At 32.1% G+C, this 10,928-nt stretch overlaps 1 protein-coding gene across 2 annotated transcripts; it reads left to right on the top strand.

Annotated features, from left to right (window-relative positions):
• Positions 1-210: 210 nt before the first annotated feature.
• Positions 211-9,945, top strand: LOC137926511 (lipid scramblase CLPTM1L). Of its 2 annotated transcripts, none has more exons than XM_068770129.1 (8): positions 211-559; positions 633-822; positions 1,098-1,231; positions 3,353-3,635; positions 4,576-4,764; positions 5,457-5,659; positions 6,414-6,665; positions 7,476-9,945. In XM_068770129.1, exons 1-8 carry the CDS (start codon positions 291-293, stop codon positions 7,567-7,569), a joined length of 1,614 nt encoding a protein of 537 aa, XP_068626230.1. In that variant the 5' UTR covers positions 211-290; the 3' UTR covers positions 7,570-9,945. The 2 variants fall into 2 exon arrangements, with proteins under 2 accessions (XP_068626230.1, XP_068626231.1); XM_068770130.1 differs by having other exon boundaries at positions 515-559; positions 650-822.
• The last annotated feature ends 983 nt before the right edge of the window (positions 9,946-10,928 follow it).

Raw genomic sequence — 10,928 nt, 5'->3', positions numbered from 1 at the left:
TATAATAAAGATATTCAAACGCATAATAATGTTATCTTTTCTACCATAAGTAACTAGGCAATAAACATTAACTGTTGATTATATTTACGATTCCTGTGTTTTTACATATGTGTTTCTCTTTGTACTGTATTTATTTACGTAAGCGAATGTCAATGTCATTTTCCTTTATTAGCTGTTAAAAACATTAAATTTTCATTGGTCAATGATATGTCACACTGGCACAACCAACAGACCATTTTCGTTAAATTAAAAGATAATTGTAAAGCACTATTGTAGTTACACTACTCACTATGCAGTATTTATCTCTTAGTTTTATTCTCTCTTTATTGTTAGCATTGTATATTATTCATACAATATGGACTTTAGCCGAAATTTTTATACCGCCGGAGTGCAGTCGTGGCGAAAGATGTTTTTCATCTTATTTGATATCTAATCCTATACAGCATTTAGTTTTATTTACATCTGTAAAGCAATTTCCTCGTTTGGATGGATCGTCAGCAGAATCTGTGTCAAAAGTTCATACTTCATTAAAAATTGACTACCGCAGCTCCAGCACTATGTTAGTAAATAATATTCAATTAATTTAATCCATTAATCTACGTAATTATTTAATTGATTATCATATTTATTAGAGACGTTAATCTTAAAGTACCACGAAGAACTCGCAATAATGGCACATTATACATGCATGCAGTCCTGTTAGATGAAAGCCGCTTATATAAAGACTTCAGTGAGCTTCGTGAAACCGAATCGATGCACACTCTTCCAATTATAACTTATGTGGAACCACAGGCCGAGACATTTAATCTCCTAAAACAAAATGTAAGTTTTAATAAACTTGTTTTATTTTATGTATATTTAATGACCATTTTTGTATATTGTATTTTTGTACATTTACGACTATTTGATCATTTTCAAAATTCTTTTAAAAATAATCAAATAGTCGTGCTAATTTTAAGAGTATTTTTATCAATATTAATACAAGTAATCAAAAAATTATGTTTAAAAAAATTATGTTATTTGTATATATAAATAAGTATTATTTGGTTGTCTTTCTAGACTTAGTTATAAGAACTTATTAAATAATTATGTTTCAGGTGGATTCTGAAAAGTCTGTTAAAAGAAGTATAAAACCATTTTCACATATATCTACTTTAGTCCCATTGTCTGTTTTGACAGATAAATTAAGTCTTCCTTCTAAAATACCACCTGAGTTGCTGCCTTATTTGAGGTATTTTTGTTTATTATAAATAACTAATTTATATAGTATGTGCTTCTTATTATAGGCAAAAGTTAGAATGACATAAATGGTAGAAATTACTAAGTGAGTAATAGTTATCTACAATTTAATTACATTAATATTTAAAGAAGTTTATCAATATATTCCTCAGTGTCTTGTTTCATTTTGTTTCCGTAGGCCAGTTTCTGTATCCAAGTGGCACTGCACTCATTTTGTATTAGGGTTAGCCCTACTTAACTCCACGAGAAACCTCAATTGATGTTGCTGGCAATCTCTGAGGCTCACTGTGTTGTCTCTTAGTTGGTTCTGATAAGAGAGATCTGACTTTACTGATTGGTAGTGCTATGAAGAGCTCTAGGCTACCTTGCTGGAGCTCTCCTGGCCAGATAATCTGCAGCCTCATTGGCATCTATAAAGATTTAATTAAATAATGATCAGGATGTATGTTTTTGGATATGAATCACTTTTCATGATGTGATATCATTCAACAATATAGTCTCAGTTCAGATTGAACCTAGTCTTGATCTTGTTAAAAGGAATACTCTATTCTTTGTGTTCATTAAAGACCTTGCCTAGGTATTCTTATAACATTTCAATCTTTGTTTATAGGGCATAAAGGTTTTCTTTTCACTCTGTTTTTATACTGTCAGCATTTCCAAACATTCATAGACTTTTGTATTCTTATAAAACCATGGAGTGCTAACTATGGCTTTCACAGCATTGTTTTGGAAGTGTTGGAGAATTGCAATGTAAGAGTGGCTTACTGACCCTCTTGCTGAGTTTTATGCTCATATGCCCAAGCTGACTATAATGCATTTATAAATCAGTATCTTATTATCTTTTAGAGAAGACTGCTTACCTACCAGCCTCAATCTCTTTTTGCTTTGATTTGATCTTTCCTAGTAAATTTTTTGTTAAGATGCATTTCCCGGTATCTAACGGCAATTTGGTGAAGTTGCATAGTTTCATTTAGTTTAACTGGTGGACACTCTCCCTTTTTTAAAGTAAATATCATGTATGTAGATTTAGTAGTACTTGCCCTTATCCTCCACTTCTGCAACTGTGTTTCAACTTAGTCTATATGTTCCTGTAATTTTATGGATGCTGTACTAGGGTCTTTATGACTTGAAAGTAATGCTGTGTCATCAGCGTAGGTGGCAGTCACAGTGTTGTCTGAATGAGGTAAGCTAGAAGTGACTTATACAGAATCTGGCCCAAAACTGATCCCTGAGATTCTCTCTAGAGTGTGGTTAATAGCCACTCATGAATCTGCTCTATAGTACACTCTTGGACACCAAAGTGATGGTTTGGCACCATTCTTTTCTTCTCTAGCATTGGTAGTATTTGATTTCAGATTGTATGCCACTTTCGTGTAAGCTTTTTCTGTATATAAATATTTTTTTTATTTATCCAGAAATATCTTGAATCTTTAATTTACGATCAAGACTTTGTGGATAACCATTCTGCCTTTTGAAGGTTAACGATATACTGAGTATTGTTCTCAATAACATCTGTTTTGAGTTGCATTGATAAGTTGGTTTTTTTCCATAAAGTATCTAAAAGAACTGTCAGTCTTGTTGTTATACAGAAAATCCAGTGTTTCTCTCCAGATGGCAGTTGTGCAAACTGTACTGATAATGGAGATTCAAGATTTCATCTTAGTGTGGAGCACTGATATTCCCCTTAAAATGAAGAAATCCATTGACTTTATTTAGGAATTTTTTTCTGAATAGGTAGGCTAAAAGTTTGGTTCTTCAGCAGAACATACAGCGAGAGAATTAATATCAACTGTTTTTTTTTTTAATCTCATCTTCATGTGGTAAATAATTAATCATTAATTTTATGTCGAGGCGAGCAAAAACAGTAGCAATGGCAAGTGTTCCTTGCTAATTATCTAGTGTTCCCGCCATAGCCTGGAGATACAGGTGTTCAAGGCTGAAAAGTATGTGTTGTTTAAAACTGTTCTTGATTACTATTGTAGCTCCGCCATTCATCATTCGATTATAATTTAGGAATAATTCTACTTATAGTTTTTTGGGAGCTAACCCAATGATGTTCCATGTTGGCATTTATGTATGATACATATGTAATATGTTCCAATTTTATTTCCAGAGTTCGTAATGGTAAATTTCTACCAATTATTATACATAATGTTTTAAAATCAAGAATGTCACATTTACTTTTGCTGAATAATAGCATGACTGATGTAAATATAACTGTATCTGTAACACCTGCTTCATATGGATCACTAAGACTGGCGTTACATGTTCGTTTAGCGCTGGAACAACTACATAGCCTTGGATTTAGTGAAAAGGATATTGATGATGTTAAAGGGATTTTTGAGGACACTAATCTTTATTTGTTATCGGCCACCATATTAATAGCTAGTTTTCATGTAAGTATAAAAATTTTCATTATATAGATAGTGCTAATTCATTTTCAATTGAATCATTAAGATCTTCTTTCTAAGATATTGTGTTTATCACGTCCATACATGATATATCTTTTTGTCATTTGTCTTCTTTATTGTGTCACTATTATTGAATGAAATTAAAAAATTACCGGGATAGGTATATATAGGGTGTTTGGTTATAGATACAAAAGCTTTAAAAGGGGTAAATGTAAGGTTAATTTTTCAGCAAAAAGATTTAAAGTTTTCACATCTAATGCCAATTAGCCGGTATTTATAAAGTGATTACTCTAAAAGAGATTCAATTAGTTTATTTTTATTGGTGAAATGCGAGAGGCCAATTACTTATAGCACATAATATAAATGCTGTAGAAATGCAGTAAACAATTATTTATTTTAATATGTATTAATACTAATTTTGAATAAACACTTTCTGACTATAATATCATTATATCATTATTTTTAAATAATTGACTTTAAGGGTATACCATACCGGGCATACCATCAGCATGTTTAATTCCATCTTGGTTTTTATGAGTAGTTCAATTACTGTCGCAAAATAATGTAGACTTGTTTTGTTATGCACAAAAGCTTAAAGCTTAGCCTGTTGAAATGTACTGCTACACTTTCTGTAGAGTGGAAGAGCTGAAGGTGCTTAGCTTAGACTTCTTTATAGTAACAGCTTGAGTGATCTTTTGGGATCCTTAGCAAAGACATATTTAATTTGGTTGGATGGCCATTAAGCATAAAGTTTGTTAAGGCGAACAGTTGATGATATTACTGGGTCCGAGAGCTCATAGGATTGAATAACTTTGGTTTTCACTCAATACATGTTTACTTTCTATGAAATGTCATAAAAAATTTACTTGCCCATTTTTTTATCCACATTAGTATAATTAACTATTATATATTCTTTCATTTACAGTTGTTATTTGACTTCCTTGCGTTCAAAAATGATGTGTCATTCTGGCGAAGAAAGCGTTCTTTGGCTGGACTGTCTGCACGCACGGTTTTGTGGCGAGCCTTTTCTCAGCTTGTCATTTTCTTCTACCTTCTCGATGAACAGACATCTCTCCTTGTTCTGATTCCAGCAGGCATCAGTGCTGTTATTGAGGTAACTATCATTTTTTCCTCAATTTTAATACTCTATTTACTGAATACAACATGAATATTTATGGTCTTTTATGGATATATTTTATATCAAAAGAAAATCTGAGTAAGTATAGTAATAATTATTAATTTATAGGAAATATGATTTCAAAAATTAAAAAAGTTACCAATATGTTATATTTCTTGTTGCATGAATTATTTAAATTGTGTAAGGTATTGATAGTTAGTATAAAAATAAAAACAATGTTAAAAAAATACTCTTTTTCAGTAACAACATAATGAAAAAATCATTATTATAGTCATATGGACAACATTTGTAAAAAAAAAATTGTTGCATAAAAAATTATTAAGAAAACAAATGTTTAATCCCTCTTCTCCTAATCCACCTTACTTAAAACCTTTTAGAGCCTATGTCAAAGTTACATGTCATATTGATTTTTAAATGTCTCTGTAATTCACATTATATAGGAAAATTGGAAATTATTTAAATTTACCACAATCTTTGCTGGTGTGAGCTTAATTGTCACTTACATTGGATTCTTTTATGATGTATGATAATGGAAAATGCTGGATGCAAGATGCATGCAAACTGTCTTATTGAAAATCTATGTCCAGTAGATGTATGATGTCACACACAGAATGTCTACTGGAGATAGATGATGATATGTCATAATAAACAAAATGTAAAATTTTCAGTTATGGAAAGTGACGAAAGTTCTTCATCTTCGAATGTCGGTGTCTTGGCTGCGTGTGCGCGTTTGGCGCGAGCATCGTGATGACGCTGCAGAACAGAGCACAGCCAAGGCAGACGCTGAGGCCATGCGCTACCTATCCATGTTGTTGTATCCGCTCTGTGTCGCCGGTGCTCTATATTCACTCGTCTATGAGCCTCATAAGAGGTTTGTTTCCCTTTCATTTTTCAAATTTATACAATTATCAAGTTATTTAGCAAGATTATAAAAAAGATGTGACATGGGTTATTGTAACAGCAATTACGTTTTTCCACTACACACCAGAGTAAGCTAAATTATATGTTGATGTTTCCTTAAAAAAAGATTTCTAATACCAACTTAGAGCATGTTTTTAGTAGACCTATGGAAGGTTTTTTTTTTAGTTATTTGTCAACATTTAGTATATCTACAATAGGCAAACAATAAGTTGGTATAATGGTATAAGATTCTGAAAAAAATATTAGTAAATTTTGCTGTAGGCATGTTTAATTAAAATAAAATAAATGTGGAATAAGGGGATACTTAGACATTTCGTTGCTACTAAAACTCTAATTTAAAAAAAACTATGGTTTAAAAGACTATAAAGAATCGTAATTTTTAATCTGTTATTAAATATTTTTGCCCACTTTAATAGATAAAAATTGAGTTATGAGTTATTTGATTATATGTCCCATAGCTTTATAACAAATGCTATGTTTAGAATTTGCTCCATTATAAGTGATATATTTCATGACAGTGTCCAAGTTTTTATTGTTAGAGTTTTATATTCTTAAAGAACTCTGTTTGTACTCTTCAACTTGAGATAATCGTTTATATCGCCTATTTAACAAACGCCTATTTAAAATTAACTGTTGAAGAGTGATATTTTATATAACAATTAAACCATTTCAATGTAAAACTTCATAATTAAATATTGTTTCAGCTGGTACTCCTGGGCTTTGCATAGCATAGTCAATGGGGTTTATGCGTTTGGATTCCTGTTCATGTTGCCGCAGCTGTTCGTTAACTACCGTCTACGTTCGGTGGCAGCTTTGCCTTGGCGCGCCTTCATGTACAAGGCTTTCAATACATTCATCGATGACGTGTTCGCGTTCATTATCACAATGCCTACCGCCCACCGGGTTGCCTGTTTCCGTGACGACTTGGTCTTCCTCGTCTACTTGTATCAGCGATGGTAAGACTACTATATTGTATTTTATAATATCATCACTATTTCAACCTTAGGACCTCCACTGCTGGACATAGACCGTCCCCATAGATTTCCACTACGACCGGGTGGAAGTGGTTTACATCCAGCTTCTTCTGACGTATTTATTTTTAATTTATGCAAAATAGTAATACTTATTATCACTTATATTTAACCTGCTCTATATGATCCACAATAAAGCGGCTCGTACTGTAATCAAGGCATTTTTTTTTAGTTTTTTTTTTTAACTTCTTCCGAAGCGTCATGCCCCAATGGAGGATTGGGAGAAGACTGATCCTGTAGATTGACGTATTTGACAAGAATTCGTGAAACTCTCTATTTTGGGTTTTTTATAATAAGGCGTAATGTAGTCTAACTTCTACCCGGGATTTGACGTGACATATGACTAGAAGTTCCTGACGCTTTCCGTAGTAGATACTGTTACCGCTTCAAAGTACGGAGTTCCACATGATCTTGTTCTTCCCCCAGGGGACAAGGTATCTTGTCCAAAGAGTTCTTCCTTGGTACTAAAAGAAGATTTTATGTATTGTAATAATTTATCTTTATTTAAAAAATTTCTTAACTTCACTGATCTGGCATCTGTTAGCTAACTGTACCGACATTATGTACCATGTACGGTATAAAGGCAGATCATAATGTTAGCAACAAACAATAAGAAGATAATGTGTAATGGTCTAGCCAACCTAGTCCGCATGGTTTACGTGATGGGTTTGACTGGACTATTTAACAAAAATTTTAACATTACAAGGACAATGATAATATAAATGTGCTTCGCAGGTTGTACCCTGTAGATAAGTCCCGCACGGACACCGCTACAAGCATGACCGACAACCCAGATGAAGTGGAACCTGTGAAGCAGAAAGAAGATTAGCAAATTTATTAGTCTATTTTTTAGTTTTCATTTTAAACATAACATGATTTGGTAACATGGCTTGGTGCTAGATGGCGCTATTTTTTTAAATTTTGTTATATATTTGTACTTTCACCGGTTTGTACTATTTTTGTAGGAGCTGTATTTCTGCAGCTATATCTGTGGTACATTTACAATTAATCTGATAGAGTCAAATAACATATGTATAATAAGAGGTCATGTAATCGGATGTATATTTGCTGTTAAATTTTGCTAAGAAATCAAGGAGATGGTTTCTTAGGCCCCGTTTTAAATTAAGTTTAGAAGGGAATTTACAACTAATCGGACACAAGGCATATTATTGGTATCATATAAATATTCCTGTTTTTACCTATAATCATTTTTTAAATCTAGAAATATACGTACATGGAAGGCTCACGTTTGCTAAACAATCAATAAAATTTGATTTTAAATAAATGTAAATAAAAGCTATTTTTTTTCAACATAGTACAGGTTAAAGTTAAATGTAGCAGAAGTTTGAGTAAACGGTTATAAAAAAGTGTTAGTTTCTTTTAAAGACACGCAATTGTACTATCAACTTTTGTTGATCGTTGGTTGCGGTCGTACAAAAGGATTATTTATATTGACATGAAAGCGATAATTAAAGAATTTTTATAGAATTAGAACCGAACATCACAGGGTGTATACGATTCAATAATTTTTTTTTGAATGACGGTCATTTTAAAAATATTTGGCAAATTTTCTGCAGTATGGCGTTGATCTGTGGGAAACTATATATTTAATACATAAAGTTTTACTAAATCTCAGAACTTTAACAATACGAAGTACTATTTATTATAAGACATTATTTCTGTGAATATGCATCCTGATTTTCGATCTCTAGTTATAATAAAAAAGACATACCGAAATTAATCATTGTGTACCACTCAGTGGGGATATTTATTGTATAGTATTTGTTAATTATACTTCGAACTATCTTTTATACTCTTGGAACTTGTATTTATTTTGTTTGTGAATAGGTTAGATTATTAATGTAAATGATTTGTTAAGTGTTTATTACGGCTGTTAGAGAAACATCTTTTAGGAGCAAATTTTAATAAATATTGGCTATGAAACATTTCAATTGTAACTTATCCGAGCCAGCCAATCAGTGTGAGCTAATATTAATCGTAAGATAGAATATGTTTCGGGACTTACAGAGATGTCGGAAATATTGTAATTCAAATTGGAAATGTTTCTTTGCCCTCTATTTGGACAGTGAATAATAGTAAAGATGAATATTATTACAGGAAATGACACATTCCTGAAGTAATTTATATGTTTACAGTTAATATGTTAGCGTGTTTCATATATAATTGTCAATTCTTGTTTATGGCAAAGACTGAAGATAAAATAAATAAAAATTACTGCTCATAATTGTTGTACGGTTTATTGGAGTATATTTCCATTATTTATTTAGATCGAAGTCATTGATGGTTGGTATAAAATGTATCTCTCTCTATCTTTCGTATATTAGTATCAGAGATTGGATAGTCTGAGACATTCTTAAATTTGTTATACTACCGTACAAAGTGTGAAGAAAACTTAACGACTTATTTAAAAAAAAAACTTATCGGAGTCTACCTAAAGGTGTAGTCTCAGACGTATAATTAGACATTGTTATCTATTTCACCGGCCCATTTACAAGATGCTTATCAAAAGCGCATTTCACAGTAAGCCAACTTCAGGTAATGCCTCAGAATATCCGATCTCTGATAATGTTTGATTAAAAAATAAAATGTTATATTTTAGTATAACTCACGAAAATAGAACTCGTATTTTTTTGTTTATATATGTCTGATTATTGTTATTAAAGGCTTTACTTGTTTTTATTAAATCTCTAACTAACTGATTTTTTTTAGATGAATTACCATACGTTCATTACGTTCCGCTGCTGGTCATAGACCTCCACCATAGATTTCCTATTGGACCTTTACAAGGTTGTCTATCAATGTTGTGGTCGACGTCCGACGCTGCGCGTGCCGGTACATGGTCTCAACTCCAGGATCTTAAGTCTCGTGCAGCCATCTGTTCTTCGCGCAATGTGGCTTGCCTACTGACACTATCTTGCCAATTCGCTGGGCTATGTACTTTCGCTTGTTCACGGATCTCCTCATTACCGATTTGATTTCGTAGATAAATCAAGATTTTGTTTATGTATGTCCAATTGTTGCAATTAAAGGCAGATTTCTATAATAGTTTTTATATGAATTACCATTCTGTACACAATTTAAAGCGAAGATAAATCATTGGTTTATTGCATATTTTTAAATAAATAGCGATTTTATTTTCGATTGTTATGCGATATTAAATAAACTTTATATGACTTTCAAATGTACAACGTATATGTCATTGAACAGTGTATGTTTTAAGCGTCATGATATATCTGTAATCTACCAAAAATAATTTAGAGCAATTTTGTTGTATCATAAATTATTTTACCAAATAGTTAAGTAGTTCGTTGTTGACAATAAATGCATATTGAAAACATTAATAATTATTAAACTATAGAGGACTAAATTTGTACTATTGTTTTTAATAATTTATGTGTTTTAGCATCATATGATGTTATAAAAAACAGGAAACCGCGTAGAGCATAAATTTTGTATAACCAGCAATAGCTTATTACGCCATGGTTATTAGAACAATAAAATTATATGAAAATAATTTTGGTATCATTTATTACCTTTCGGATCTCTTACACTAATACATAAAAGTATGTTTAAATACAAAACTCGGACGGACATTACGCTAATAAAAATAAATTCATAGATAAAATAGAGTTACTAACAAGTTAAGTAATGAATTAGATAATTTTCATAAAAATAAAAAATTATAATTATCTTTAGCAATAAACTCTAGTATAAATTATTATACTAAGCTAGCTGTCTCCTCCGCTGCGCGAAATTTAATGAACGCATCCTCAACGCCTTTGAGGATGGAAATACCTTCTTGCCTGACCTCTTCTTGGCGAAAGGAATATTCTCGAATGCCCGCGACCTTGACTATGTGGTCGGTTCATCTGGTAGTAGGCTTCCCACGCCGCGTCTACCGGCTCGTAGTCGCCACAAAGAATCTTCCGGCCGCAACGGCAGCCAGTAGCAGGAGCGATATGCCTCGCTACGGCCACTTTTGACGAGCAATTCTTCGAGCTGCGTCGGTGACTGGCTCTTCTGCAGATTTCCTCATATATATAGATAAATAATAAAAAGCGAAACTTTTTTTTTTAATCTTTACTACAGCTGCATTGCTGGAAGGTATTGTAACCATCACTTGACACAAGAATTACACTATAATTGTATACAGCGCTACAAATTGGT

This window comes from Battus philenor, unplaced genomic scaffold, assembly GCF_028537555.1.
Source record: "Battus philenor isolate CCGP_79_NKW_IND1 unplaced genomic scaffold, ilBatPhil1.0.hap1 SCAF_3, whole genome shotgun sequence".
Lineage (NCBI taxonomy): Eukaryota > Metazoa > Arthropoda > Insecta > Lepidoptera > Papilionidae > Battus > Battus philenor.
Note: the sequence above shows the minus strand (reverse complement) of the source record. Positions and strands in the feature narration are given on the sequence as shown.

Excerpts from the sequence above, each read along its gene's own strand:
- LOC137926511 (XM_068770129.1), top strand. The coding sequence starts at position 291 with ATGCAGTATTTATCTCTTAGTTTTATTCTCTCTTTATTGTTAGCATTG. Across the intron at positions 1,232-3,352 it reads GAGTTGCTGCCTTATTTGAG|AGTTCGTAATGGTAAATTTC; the intron begins GTATTTTTGTTT and ends TTTTATTTCCAG. Across the intron at positions 3,636-4,575 it reads TATTAATAGCTAGTTTTCAT|TTGTTATTTGACTTCCTTGC; the intron begins GTAAGTATAAAA and ends TTTCATTTACAG.